The following is a 14,369-nucleotide window of genomic DNA, read 5'->3' as shown; positions in this document are numbered from 1 at the left end:
AGAGGCGTCCGCATAAGAAGACGTTTGTACTTTAACCATGTTCAGAGAGAGCGTGTGCAAATTAAAACCTATGTTCGCTCTTATGTAGTGAAAGATAACAGTTGAAGTGTCACATATTAATCACACCCGGACAAAGAATGGTTGTCAATATATTTATGAATTTATTATTTCTTCTCCACATCATCTCCACCTCCTGCTACAGAGAAAAAAAACGTTATAAAGACATGATTGTAATTCAAGGCCACAGAAGCATGGAACCATATCCCCACGAGCAAATACAAAACAGAGTTGGTAACAGGATTGCAACACCAAAGTGAGAGCGTGTCTGCCAAGTCTACACATTCAAAGACCACGAACATCAAACGGGTTTTCCAGGCAGTCAGGGGTTTCGGCGGAAAAGAAGAAAAAAAACAAAAACAACAAACAGGACTGTGTCTATAGATGAGAGAAGATGGTCGTTTCCAAAAATGGCCACAGAATGTAATATTTTGCATACAGATGCAATGGAGAGTCTATATAATCGAGTCTGTTTGATACATGTGATCCACTTACATTGCAGACATGTTTAAGCGAGACAGCATCCAAGGTTACTGAAGAGTGTACATTGCAGCCCAGAGAGCGTTAGAGCGTCACAGAGTAGAAATGGTCTCTGACTTTTTTTTTTTACTTAATATTCCTCCCGTTTGCTCGCTTTCAAGACAAAGGCCCCGAAAAAGATCATCGGATATCTGATTGACCACAAACAGGAAATGGAGACTCGTGCCGTCTGAATTTCCTGCAGGGCCTTTTTATAGTGAAGATAGCACAGCAATATAACACAGGGTAAGCCTCGGTTATGGCATTTTGCAGATTAATATGAGTAGCTGAGGGGGATGCTTTGGAAATTGCATTGACAAGAAATGTGTCAAGGCTGACAGTTTTTTTTTTTTCTCCCCCAGTTTGATCCCCATTAAGTACTTCCCTCTGATCTAATTCAATAAATGCCAAAGGGAGTTATAATAATCATATTCATTCCTGATCCTTTGGGATATGTGTCTTTGGAGCCCATAAATACTTCTAACTTTCTTTTCTTCTCGACATAATATCTTCAGAGGTTTCATATATCTTCCGAGGTTTAAGATTTTTCCAAGCTAATCAAGTACATGAGAGTAAAAGATAGCTGGTGGAAAATGCACTGAATCCCACATACAATCAAAAGAGTCCCTGTGAAAGTGCTAAGCCAACAAAACTGTCGTGACATCTTAGAGCTTCAAATAATAAAAATAATAAAAATCCCTCTACTGGCGCGATGAAAACACAACCGCTATCGTGTCGATGCCTGTATCATAACAATAAAGCACAGCTGTCGTCTTCTTGTTCTCTGCTCGGCTTTGAGTCTATACACTGCAGCATGTATTTACAGTTTGTAAAGGGAAAAAAGCACTGAAAGGTTCAGATATTAAAATTCACGACGGCCAAATTAGTCTCCCACAGCTACAAACCCGGGTCTGTCGATAAAGACGAGCCTTATTTCCTAATGAGCTTCATAACGTATCTGTTCCAAAACCAGTAAATATCCCTTGATCCCTCCCCTAGTCCAGTAATAACAGATATGGATTTTGCACAACATCTTTCAGACAGCACAGATTAGCGATGGGGGAGGAAAATAACTTTTTTTTTCTGAGACACACACACACACGGAGAAACTGAGCTGTTCTAGGACGCCGCAATAATATTAAACTTTATGCTGAGTTTCAGTGGCTTCCCTCTGCAGAGCAAAGGTCTAAAGTGTCACTCAATAAAAGAGCTCTACAAGTGTGAAGAGCTGCTGGAAAAAAAATAAAATAAAAGAGTGATAACAGAAGCTTCCTTTCACCTATTTTAATGTAAAATATTCCTCCCTCGCCAACATCTGTGTCTGCAGTCGGTGCGACACTGTACATTCCCCCAAACAAACACAAAACAACAGGAAAAAAATATAAACTTTAACAGACAGAAAAATCCCTTTAAAACAAAGCGTCAGTGCAAAAAATCAACAACTTAACAGAACTTCCACGGCAGCTCCAGTAAACAAGACAGCTCGGTATCAGCCGACCAGCAGCAGCAAAGTTAACTCGCCAACCGGGTGTAACCCAGCCTCTTCATCACCCCCCCACACACGTCCTCTATTAGCCGGATGTCCTTTCGAGGCATGTTCTGTCTCCACATGTTAATATTGGCTGGTGAGATGTCTCCTTCATACATGAGATTGTACAAGTTCGTGGAGGTGGTGAAGAGGAGCTGGTTGAGGGCTGTGGGCGTCAGGGGCACCCCCAGGAATGTGTGTATGCTCTCCGCCGTCTCCTGCGGGAAGTTGACCACGTCCTCAAACCTCACTTGGAGGTAGGACTCCTCGGGGAGGCCCTCGCTGACCCTCAGCACCGCTGCGGTGTGAGCCAGCCACAGGTGAGCCAGTACGAGGGCCGGGTTCGTCTCCGAACGGGACAGCAGCCTCTGGATTGTTTTAAACTCCGGCGCCACGCTCGGGCACCCATTCCTGACGGCATCATCCTTGAATATCAGGGAAAGGTGCTGCGGGATGTTTTTCAGGGAATAAAGACTGGGTTTGCTGTTGTAAAGCATCAGATAAATCCAGGCTCGAGGGTCTCGCACCAAGTAGATTGACCTCAAAGAGGGTCCCACCACCTCCTGAATGAAAGGCAGTTTGAGGGCCCAGCTTCCGCTCCGCATGTTGAGGACCACCCGTGCGTCAGGGAACTCGGCGACATGTCGTCTCATCTCCCTGATGTACTCTGCATCTCTGTCCAGGCTGGCCCTCAGTCTGCCCTTCAGCTCAGACACCGGCTCCCTCCGCCTGGACCTTTTCTTTCTGTCCCTGGAGGGGGCGACTCTCTGGGGCTGTTTGACCCTGCTGCCCTCCGCCAGCTGAATGTTCTGCAAGTGCAGCTTGGTGTTGTGGACCAGCGAATGCAGCCAGCCCTGAATAATCTTAAACCGTCCGTGTGCTGCGTCTGACCTTGACCACTCGCAGGCATCGACCAGCGAGTCGAACTCAAACTCAGTCTCAGGAATGTCAACGTGCTCAGTGGGGACTCTTATGTAAACAAAGTCCGAGTTGTTGTAGAAAAGATGCTTCAGTATCTCTGATCCCGACCCGGGGAGGGTTGTTATGACGACAGTGGGGAGGGGGAGCTGCTGCTGCTCGGACAGTCTGACTTGTTTGTTTACTTCACTTTTGGCACCCGCACTTTTCCATTTCACCCCACAGAGAAGCTGATCGCAGCTGTTAGACACAAACAGCAGCTCAGCTATCCACAGAATGAGCACAGTGAGCAGGGCGTAACGCATCAGCCTGCTGAAGCACACGTAAAACTTTCTCTGCATGGTCAGAAACCCTATGGCCACGAAGAGAACGACCCCTGCTATTACATTGACTGTGAATCCGAAGTCAAACAGCTGATTATCACTGCTGATTAGTTTGGGGATGAGTTGAGTCCCGAGGCCAAATCGAGTGATTTGATCTCCATCCTCAACTTTACCGTGGCCTCCGAATCCTAAATAACTCAACCTGGCCCCTATGTCTTTATAGTTTGTAGCTATGGAAACCACCTTCTCTGTGTTATTTATGGTTAAAGAAACTCTGACTCCATTTTTTCCATTGTCCACAAATTTACAGTTGGACACTTTGACATATGGCCCGTGTAAAACATAAGCTACTCTGCTGACCGTGCCCGACATTGAGAAAGTGACGTTGACATACTGAGTCCACCTCTTTTTAAACTCGGCCGCCTGCTCTGCCTCCTGTATCCTGGTGTCAGGGCTGTGACCCTGGGCGTCGAACCAGAACATTTTATAATGCGCGTCCCACACGTCCATCATCGCGCCGTTGTATTTGTCCATAAATCTGAAAGGGACGTATTTGAAGTCAATGTCCAGATTGTGGAAAAAGGCGCTGAACGTCGTCACGGGCGAGTCGCTCCACTTCTCCACGTGGTCGAGCACCAGCAGCGTCTGTGAGTTGAGCAGAACCAACGCTCGGAACACGCTCTTTAATCTCATGGCAGAGGAGTAGGCAGACACGGCCTCCCCACTCACAAACAAGGTGTCCCCGTGCGAGGAGGCGACAATCACCTCCCCTCTAGCATCACCCACACCTTCATCAGTCCAGCGCAGCCACTTAGCACACTCCCCCAGCTGACCCTCCCACGGACTGTTACACTGGCTGGTAGGAGAGGGGCTGAAGACCAAAACATTGTTCAGGTAGCTGTACTTTGGACCATAAAGTGCTTCGGACACAAACACTTGTCCATTAGGTGCAAATGTGAAAGAGTTCTGGTCCGGGTGCTCGTGCCCGGGGTTAAAGCTGTTCCAGCCGTCCACCCAGGAGTACGGCTTGTCGTGGACAATGTCATAGACTGCACGGCCACCCAGCCTGCCAGACTTAAAGGAGACAAAAGTGTTACCCTGGCCGTTGGGAAGCCCGGCTCCGTAGGTAACCACACCCCAGTTTGAGAAAATATGCATCCTCGCTTTGCCAAAATCCTGGGGAGGCTGCAGCGTGAGGTGGGAGTTGAACCAGATGTACTCCGTGTGAAGTGTGGCCCAGCGCTGCGCCGACGACTGCCCCATGGGACCATCCTTGGGTCGGTGCTTTCTAATCTGCTGAGCCAGCCAGTTACCCGTTCCGTTCTTCATGACAAATGTGTCGAGGAAAACAAGCTGACTCTCCGGCCCATAAAACCAGTTGTAGTTAGAGTCTGCGATGCCAACAGTCCTCTGGAAGCCCGGCAACAGCGTGGCGTAGTAAAACCAGAAGTGTCCCAGCAGCCAGTTGTTCTGCGTGTTGTCAATGTGGAAGTGGCGCTGGGCTAAAAAGACGTACTGTGTGATGGACTTGGCCGTGTAGCTCCCATAAGCTACTCCCTCATCCAGAGAGCCATCCACTACATGATTTAGGAGAAACATAGTTTTCTCCATGTAGTTCACTGCCACTTGTTTCCATATCATTGACTCTGGGTCGTTGTGTGATCCCACCACTATTGCACCAGTCATGATGGCTAATACGTTCGTAGTTTGATGATTCTGGAGATACTGCTTCCCCCACCCTCTGTACTTAGAGAGCTCGTACAGCTCCTCGGTCTCAGAGCGTATTTTCTTGAGGTAAACGTCTCTCCTGCGCTCATCCAGCTGGGAGTAAATAAAGTCATATGCAGTGGCGAACCCAGTGAGGGAGTGTGCCATGGGGACCTCGTCATTGGGGGCACTGGTCACCTTCCAGTCGGGGTACTCGGCCATCCTGTCCATAAACTTGATAAGAAACTGCAGGGCGGCAGAGTCCTCGGGGCACAACAGGCAGTAGAGAGCCAGGGGAGGCAGGTTGTTCCCGTAAATCTCATTCCACTTGCTTGTAAACTCCTCGTGTTTCACAGGGGGTATGTAAAAGGGGACATTGGACAGCATGGTGAGCACGGCCGCCCGGATGACTTTGAATATGTGACTGTGGGTGGTGGAGGACCTCTGCCTCAAGTGCAACACATCCACCTGGTTAAAGTACAGGTTTGGGTGGGAGTCGGCCGACTGGAGCTTCCACTGCTCGCTCGCTCTGCCTTGTGTGAGCTTGACCTGCAGCAAGTCATCGGTGAAGATGTCTCTGTCGGTGGAGTTGAAGACCCCGGAGAAAGCTGTCCCCACTGCGAACAGGGGTAGTAGAAACACAGAGTACACAACCCAGTTTACAGCCATGTTGCCCGGCATCCTTGAATACATTTTAGTCGGGGTGAAAAATTAAGCAGCTGATTGTTTTCGTCCTTTAAAATGTCTTTATAATGTCCCATAACTTTCTGGATAAGTCCACATGGAAAATATTTGTTATAGTCCATAAAATGGATGATTCAAAATCCAATATCAAAGTCTCGTGCGTGGAGAAAAAAACTTTAGTGCCAGAGCAAACATCCACTTGTGACAATAGATGCATGGACGTGTGACGGGATGGAGATCTCTGCTTTTGAATTTAAATCCAAGGTTTCAAACACAAAGCTCCTGGTTCCGTGCGCGTTCTCCTGCGTCCTCGTGGTGCGCCACCAACTCGTATTGATCCCCCCCCCTCCGGAAAGGAAAAACCACACATTTCCTCGCTTACAAAACAAGCTCGTCAGCCCCAAGTCCGCGTCCGGGTCCAATCACCGCCGCCCACAGGCTCCGTGCGCAGCGCCCACCGAGCCGCAACATCCATGGACGTGGACCTCAGCGAACGACGCATCTCCGCGGACACCGTCGCCCCGAGTCCCCGCCGCAGACGCACCGAACTGCGCGCTGCTCCAAACGGCACAATCCATCCGCGCGCATCGTCCGGCTTTACATCCCGGTTTGTGTCCGAACGCTGCGAGCTTCTCTATCCCCGGCTGTCAGCGCAGGGGAAGTGGAGGAAAGTTGTCGTCACTCCTCAAGTATTCAAAGAATGAGACATGTCTTCCCTCTCCATTGTCCTCCTGCAGGAACCAGGGGGAATCAGCCCCTCTCAGAAGACGGATTCTCCTCCGTGCGAATCCGGGTGTGTTGGTGCAGCCGCCGCGCCTCCGAGACGCTGCATCCCACAAGTGAGGCGCCGTCTCCCGGGCTGTGGTGTCCGGACGTGTGCCCGCCGCGTCCTCCGCGCTCCGGCTCTTTCACACACACACACACACAGTCAGTTTGATTGTCTCCCCCCGCACTGGATGGAAAATTTCCGCCGTGCAGACTGTAGAGGGAGCCGTGACTTCAGGAGCTCAGCCGCGCACGCCTCTGCTCGCACAGGAGTGGGAAGGCTGAGTGTTGGTTTCATAAAGAGCCATGTTCCTGACAGGCTGCACCAGGAAAATGATGTTCACAGAACCAACACCAGGAGTCCTCACGTGTCGTTTAACATCTACACACAAGTGCTTATTGGTGAGGGAGAGGAGAAAGGAATAATACAAATCATATATGCATCAAACTTCCCTTAAATGACACAAACTATCTTATGAATATGGATTTATGCTGCCAGACAAAGTACGGTGTCCCTGAGGTGCACATCACAAGACACAAAAACAAATCACAACACAGAATGAAAAGGAATCACAGGACACAATGACAAAAACACGACAACAAGTCCCAAGACACGACAAAAAAAGAAATCACAGGACACGACAACAAATTACTAAAAACAGCATCAAATCACAAAACACAACGTCCAATCATGAAAAACGATAACAAAACACGACGGCAAAGGAGAAAAACTGTCCATCAAATCATGAAACACAACAGTAACTTCTAACAAGGTAGGAAAAGCTGACAACTTGTTTTCTTGTTTGACGTTTTAAATAAGTTACTAACACGTTCCATCCTTGCACCAAGTTTCCATTCAGTAGTTTTTAAGTAATCCAGCTGGAAAACAACAAACCAACCAACTGGAGGTGAGAGGACTCAATGCAGAATGGATTTAATTAAAGGGTGTGTCATTGATCTACCTCATAATGAAGGTAAAGAAGAAACAAGATGCTAAACAATGTTTTTTAAGGTTTTGTCTTAGCGTTAATAAACAATGAGGCGTAACTATAGTTTTGAAACTGTATCTGTTACACCTCAAACTTAAAATCCTTATTTGTTCTCTTGTAGGTATTTAACAGATCAGATAAAGCAGCTTAAGGCGAATTAAAGAGACACTGAGTCAGACTTTGTTGTTTAGTGAAAAGCAGATTCTCCCTTTTCCCTGAGTAACCTGTTTAGTCGTCTGTGCACCATTAAATATTCATGCACTTCCACGAATACGCGTTACGCAAATGATTCAATCCAGGAAAGATTTCATTAATACATTCCATTTGGAATTAACCTTTTGTTTTTTATCCACAATGCTCCGGTGCACCTTTTTATCTCCAGCGTCTCAGTTGTTTGTCTTTGTGAAACATTTCCCACGGCGACAGAAAGAGGCCTCCAGTAACCTCAGCAGCTTCCAGAGACGAGTGACATTTCCCTGTCCTCGCACGCCGCTCACACACGGACGCCGATCACCTCATTCTGTGCATATTAGGTTTCTGTGCAGCATCTTCATTTGGTGATGGATTGCTTCCTCCACACCCCACGTTCACGTGTGTGTTCTGCACGCACGCGACCCCACAGGGACCTCTGTTGCATGATGCTTCCCCCCCCCCAAACAACCACACACGTGGTCTTATCGAGATCGCTGAGAGGAAATCGTGCATAGTAATCTCGCTCCACACGGAGAGAAGGGGCTGCTTCAGATAAAACAGCCGTGAAGATCTGGAACTTGCATCAGTTAAATCGCGCCTCATACATAAAGACGACTCATGAAGAATCAAGACGCTGGAAAACTGACAGATTATTAAATTTGATTTGACTTTACCAGCAGATTTTGTTTTTAGCGCATGTTCCTCCCTGTAATTATGTCGTCTGATAATATGTCTAATTATGACACTGCTCTCTAATGTGTCCTCTATTCCTGTACGAGGTGTTACTCCCTGCAGTCGTCTGTCAGCGACGACTGTGATAAGTGGAGGTCACAGCCAGTTCACTTTCCTTGTCACGAATACCAGACCTTGGCTTTTAAAAAAAATAAACACGTTGAAGAAGCAGAAAATGCGTCTTTTAAAAAGCTTAACGGAAGAAAGTGTTCATGGCTACAGTACCACCGATGGCCACTAGGTCACGGTTCCAAACATAGACTGTATATAAAGATCGGATGACAAGACAGATCCCCAAGAGTGGAGCCACATCATCTTGATTGCCCCCTGGTGGCCGGTTGTAGTATAGCTCATTAAATGTTACCAGAACATCTCTAGTTATTTGATGCCATAAATAAAACAGGGTGAAACATCAGGATTGACAGCTGAGACTGACTTATGATTGGTCGAGAGTGTTTATCGCCGGGACCTTGATGCAGCAGCGGCTCCACCCCACGATCACTACTGCTCCGGCTCTGAATGACGTCAAAAGGGCCAAACATGGTGGCACATGTCCCCAAGATATTTATTTACAGTCTGTGGGTATGAATCTCAAACTCAGTTAGACCAAGTTGTCTCTGTCCTCGGCTAAATTTGGATGCTCTGCTCAGCAAGATGAAAAATCCAAGCTTCTGAACATCGTTTCAAACACCTTCAGGTGACCTTTCCCAACGTAGCATTCCGAACATGAGCTGCTGCGTCCTTAAACAACCAAGTCTTGTTATATCAGAGGCTAATTAAGGCTTTTATTTCGAAGATTAGACAGTAGAGGTGTGTTTTTTTTTCCACTGCAAACACATGCAGACAAACAAAATAAATGATGAAAGCAACAATCAAATGACAAATGAAGAAACTGCAGCAAAGTGAGAAAACACAACAAAATCCAAGGATGTTGAAAGTTGCAACAGATGTTTAGTTCACATGTTTCCAGGTGTTTATAAAACCGTGTTCTGTCAATGTAATGAAAATGTTTTCTTCATTTGTTTGCATGTGTTTTGTAAAGTAGGTGTTTTCTTTCTTCAGCTATCACAGCCGTGTGATATTCAGGAGAAACTGCAGCAGCATCCCAGATCACAAACTCTCCCCCCTCAGCATTTGACCTGCATTTGTACTTTTGCGACTGTATTAAATTTGCATATTTGCTCGAGAAAATCTGTCTCGCTATCTTGCATCCGCTTCTCTAGAGATTCTTCTTTGGCAGCGTGAGTTAGCCTCGGCTGAGAAGACCTGAGGTGAACTCTGGGAAATATGTCCCGACTCGCTCTCTCTCTCCTCTGGTATCCTGCCTGTTACAAAATGTGGTTAAATGGACGGAGGGCAGAGGGAGACTGGGTTTCCTCAGCGAGAGAAAACTGCAATGCTCGGGTTTCATGTTACATGTGATCAGTCGTCTGACGTTAGTTTCATATCAGTCAGTGGTCTGAGTGTTAGTTCAACTTCCTGTCAGAACTTCTTCTCTGCTGCACTTTGGGGGGTTTTAGGATAAAAAATTAAAATGTATCTTTCTATCTATATATCTACATGTATACATCTATCTATCTATCTCTATATCTATCTATCTATCCATCCATCTATGTATCTATCTACTGTATCTATTCCAGAAACCTTCTTCTCTGTGTTGCTCTCATATCTCAACAACCCTTCATCTTATCATCTCACCTGACATGTGTATTGTTAAGGGCCCAAAGAACCTGTAACATGTAACATGTAACATGCTCCTGCTGTACATTTGTATAAAGCCTCATTCTTAAAACTAATTTCAAGTTTGTTTTAAAAAAAATAAACTTTCAACTGATATTTTTCTTTGCAGCGTGCGCCCCTCCGCTGCGTGCACCACCCAGACTTTCCCTTCCATTAATCGTCCATCTGTTCAGCCTCCACGTTTCTCAGCAGAGTACTTTTTGACTAATTCGATCTCAATTTAGTCGCCTCTACTTACATTATGTACCCTCCTCCACCGGAAAATTGCTCCTCCAAATGAGCTCCGGGGGAGAGGGCTGTTTGTGTGTTGCAACGGCGCCGCCATCCTCGGCAGTTTTACACCAAACACCAACCGGAATAACTTCTAATCATCGCATCGCCGCACGTCAGTTCCTCCCCGTCAGACTCGCACTGCAGACGAGGAGTGAGCATCCTAATTAGAGGAAGCCTCAGCGTGGTGAAAGGAGCCAATGATGTCAACCACAGTAAACTATCGCTCTAATCACTCTCATCCACAGCTGCTCGGGCCTCGGGTTGAGCAGGAGGTCCTGGAGTTGGTGCTCGGCGCCGGTTGCCATGGTGACGTCTCAAGCACTTTTGATCACAGCGGATAAATATTAAATTGTCGAGGAACGTGTCAAATATGGATTCCCGGATGCATCTGTTGATTGGCAGGTGGCAACTCGCGTCCCCGCACCTGCCGCAGCTCTCCTGCTTCTCCGGCTCTTTGAAGCTTTGCAAATCCCGGCTTCGCTTGTTGGGTTAAACAAAAACTTCCAGCCATACATACTGAGAGGAGGTGAGAGGTGTGTGCTGACAGCCAGTGCCCTTATTAAAAAAACGCCACGCTGGGAGCAAAGGGAGGCGTGAACCAGGCACCTTGCAAGACTCCCCGCCCCCCTCCCCTCTCCCTGCAAAGAATCACAATTCCCCCCCTCGAGTCTCAGGTTGCCCAGCATGCCTCTGACCTGCGTCCCGCTCTCCGAGGAGCGGCAGAGGGAAAATTGGCTTCAACAGTTCGGGTTCAAAGGACGGTTTCAACGGCTTGCGTGAGGCCGTCTGTCAATCACAGCGGTCGCCCTCAAAACAAACCACGCTGCTGCAGCAGAGTCACCGTGGTCCTTCAAAACCTCAGAATCCAGTCATACACATGACGGGAAACAGCTGACGACCCTGGAACTGACAAACGCTAAACGCAAAAGAGCCTTCCGTAATAATACTACTGATAATAATTAGTTGAACAACCATCAGAGTGATAAGAACTCACTTACATCACAGAAACCATCTGTGAGAAAAATGTATTTCACGTGTATTTTATGACATTTAAGTTAGCTTCATTCCCCATCCACTAACATGGAGGAGGTGGGGTTTATGACCTATATCTCAGATTTTACTAGTATATCAAACCAGTAGTAGTTGTAATAGAAGCAGTATTAGTACTAGTAGAAGTACTGGTTGTAGTAATTGTAGTGAAGAACTTTATAAGCTACAGTATTGAATCTGAACCTTTGTGTACAAGCAGCATTCACAGTCACTGCCCAACTGAAGGTTTTGTTCTCTTCACCCATTCGTCCTGTTTGTGTTAAAGTAGTGTTGTTCTCATATATTTCTCTAAAGCGTATTACTGTTGTTTACACATTTCCCTGCTGTTGTACATTTCACTTTGGTTTCCCGTTTGCAGCGGCTTGTTAACGAGCGTGTTGTTACCTTTCAGTGGCGCTTGCATCTGCCTGACGTCCTTAATACCTGCTGCTTAATGTGGCCCCACATCTGTCGTCGTTTCCCTTTTGCCGCCGTCGTGTCATCCCCTCATCGTCTCCTCGCAGTTTGCACGTCACCTCTGCCATTTTGTTTGCACATTTCTTTGCTTTCTTTTTACTTTGCACGTGTGATATTGTCCGCAGCTTCCATCGAGTGGATACAGCGACACACAGCCGCTCCTGTCGACCTGTGGGTGAGACGTCAGACGGATGCAAATGAAAAGTAAAATGTTTATTTCAGTTATAGTTTATACCATAATTAAGGTTTTGACACCTCAGATTTCTTGGAGTTGTATTAATGAACATGAAGTGTATGAAGAAGGATGGAGAAAATGACCTGTGAGTGTAAATACAACACCTGCTCATCTATAACGAAAAGATATTTCAACACCTGACCAATAATAAGGTTGATTTGGATTTGGATCTTATTTTGATAGTTTTAGCGAGACTTCCTGTTGTTGACGTTATTCTGACACCTTCATCTAAAACCTCACAAAGTTGGAACGTGGAAGAAAACAACAATTATACCTTTTCCAGCGACATTTTGATAATTGGGATGAGTTGAAAGCAAATGTGTGATTACTTCTAATATCAGTGGCCAAAGTGTTTTTAAGACCATGTCCTTGAATTGTTTTAGCGTTGTGATTAACAGTGAAGGTTTTTATAATCTCTTTTTAGTGTGTGACCTCATTGGAAAGCTGCGGCGCACACCGACCTTGCAGGGACAATAAAGTTGAGGTGAACTTAAGTGAATTAATCTGAACACTGTACTCACCCAGTTACGAGCCGACGTCTTTGAAGGTGGTGACATTGTTCATCGGGACTCTGAAAAAGTGATTTGTGAACAGTCATATTAGAGCCAACAACACATTGTGACACAAGATGCATACAGAGGAGTTTTAGAGCCAAGAAACAATGAGTCAAACTGTTTCTGTTCCCTCTCATACTGTAACCACAAATTAAACATTCAGCCATCTTTCAGCAAACAACTGTGCAGAGGAAATGTGTTTTGAATTTTACATACCGTGTTGAAACTTTATTCATCCCCAAAGGGCAAATTGTGTTTACAGCAGGGAAGTGCAACTCACAAGACACAAAAGAACATGGACATGGCACAACAAGGGAAGTGGGAGTAGCCCTGAATGCAGAAGGCCAGAGGAACCGAGATCAACATAACAAGAATAAAGTGAGAACTTTGAGAATGAACTTGCAATTTTAAGACCAAAGTCAAAAAGGATATCAAATCAGGTGATCTGGTGAAATTATACTTAAGAATTTTAGTTTTAGTAACAAGAAAATTCTTTCTTTACTTTATTCTTTGCAGTTAATTAAAAAAATAGTACTTTTTTTCTCAATTCCTCTGATTTAGTTTGACTTCACACTCGACATCTCAACATTATTCTCAAAATGAAAACATGTCTTCCTCCTCTCATTGTCTTTCCTATACTTTGCCCCAACACTCTTCCATAAACAATTGTTCAACTTTGACTTTGTGTACTTTCCATAGTTGTGCAGCTGCAGTGGATCTGTGTTGTTACTTAGTTTGTAGGTTAGTAGTTCAGCTCAAGGCCACAATCCCCAGGACTGTTATTGAGCAGTTCACAGGGGTTCGGTTGGTTCCTCTTACATAAACACTCTGAAATGTCGCACACAAGCAAACATTATAAAAACACAGCAGCAGCACAAAGACACACACACACACACACAAGACTTAGCCACAGACCTCAACACATCTCTCTGCCTGATTAAGAGAAACATGCATTAAGGAAGTGCAAACCTTCCCAGAGGAATTCATGAAGAAAAGAGGAAGTAAAGCTCGCTGAGGGCAACAAATCCAAAGTAACACAACTGCACACTTCCTGTTTTTATACAAAACTACTCCCTTCCTATAAAAGTATCCAACGTTTGCATGAAATCCTTTTTACTGCTATAAAAATGAATCTATTACACATTGACGACATCTTTGTAATGTAGAAAATAAAAGAAAATGTTAAAACAGAAATGCCGACCTGTGCCCTCCAAAATAAAAGTGTTTACAAAGGATTTAAAATGTCCAGGAGCATTTTTAAGGGATTAAAGGACCTGAGGGCCCTACGTCAAACAAAAACAAATTCAAACTGTGCATACACATAAATAATAGTAAAGTGCAATGCTCCACTAGCCTCCCAGGCACATCATACACACACACGTTTTAATATTTTATTCTTTAGCCAAACCTCCAAAGGTGCAAAGCTTATGGCAGACAGATAGTAACATGGGGCCTCATTAGGAGCTTTGGTGTTGTTGCGGTTTCCTGCAGCTGATCATAAAATTTAAGGAGCTCACAAAAAATGTTCGCTGCCACAGACTTACGCCCCCTGAGGGGCCCCGTCTCAGCTTGGGGGCCCCAGGCAATTGCTTGCTTCGTCGACCCTGTTGCAACAGCCCTGATCAAGCCTTGTTCATAATATAGCAA

The 14,369-nt window shown here is 45.7% G+C and overlaps 1 protein-coding gene and 1 long non-coding RNA gene across 2 annotated transcripts; both read right to left on the bottom strand.

Moving 5' to 3' along the window:
- Nucleotides 1-138: 138 nt before the first annotated feature.
- On the bottom strand, nt 139-6,795 carry LOC118098749 (dermatan-sulfate epimerase-like protein). Its single transcript, XM_035142852.2, has one exon. It carries the CDS (start codon nt 5,743-5,745, stop codon nt 2,089-2,091), a length of 3,657 nt encoding a protein of 1,218 aa, XP_034998743.2. The 5' UTR covers nt 5,746-6,795; the 3' UTR covers nt 139-2,088.
- Nucleotides 6,796-11,696: 4,901 nt separating this feature from the next.
- On the bottom strand, nt 11,697-12,992 carry LOC118098762. Its single transcript, XR_004694202.2, has 3 exons — nt 12,939-12,992; nt 12,690-12,739; nt 11,697-12,102 (listed from the first exon to the last, which is right to left on the bottom strand). It is a non-coding gene; the product is annotated as an uncharacterized LOC118098762 (long non-coding RNA).
- Between the last annotated feature and the right edge of the window lie 1,377 nt (nt 12,993-14,369).

The sequence above is a fragment of the Hippoglossus stenolepis genome, chromosome 19 (genome assembly GCF_022539355.2).
Source record: "Hippoglossus stenolepis isolate QCI-W04-F060 chromosome 19, HSTE1.2, whole genome shotgun sequence".
In the NCBI taxonomy this organism is placed as follows: domain Eukaryota; kingdom Metazoa; phylum Chordata; class Actinopteri; order Pleuronectiformes; family Pleuronectidae; genus Hippoglossus; species Hippoglossus stenolepis.
The sequence above is the reverse complement of the archived record's forward strand: the minus strand, read 5'-3'. Positions and strand labels throughout refer to the sequence as shown.

Bases quoted from the DNA above. Each gene is read 5' to 3' on its own strand.
- LOC118098749 (XM_035142852.2), bottom strand. From the start codon at position 5,745: ATGTATTCAAGGATGCCGGGCAACATGGCTGTAAACTGGGTTGTGTAC.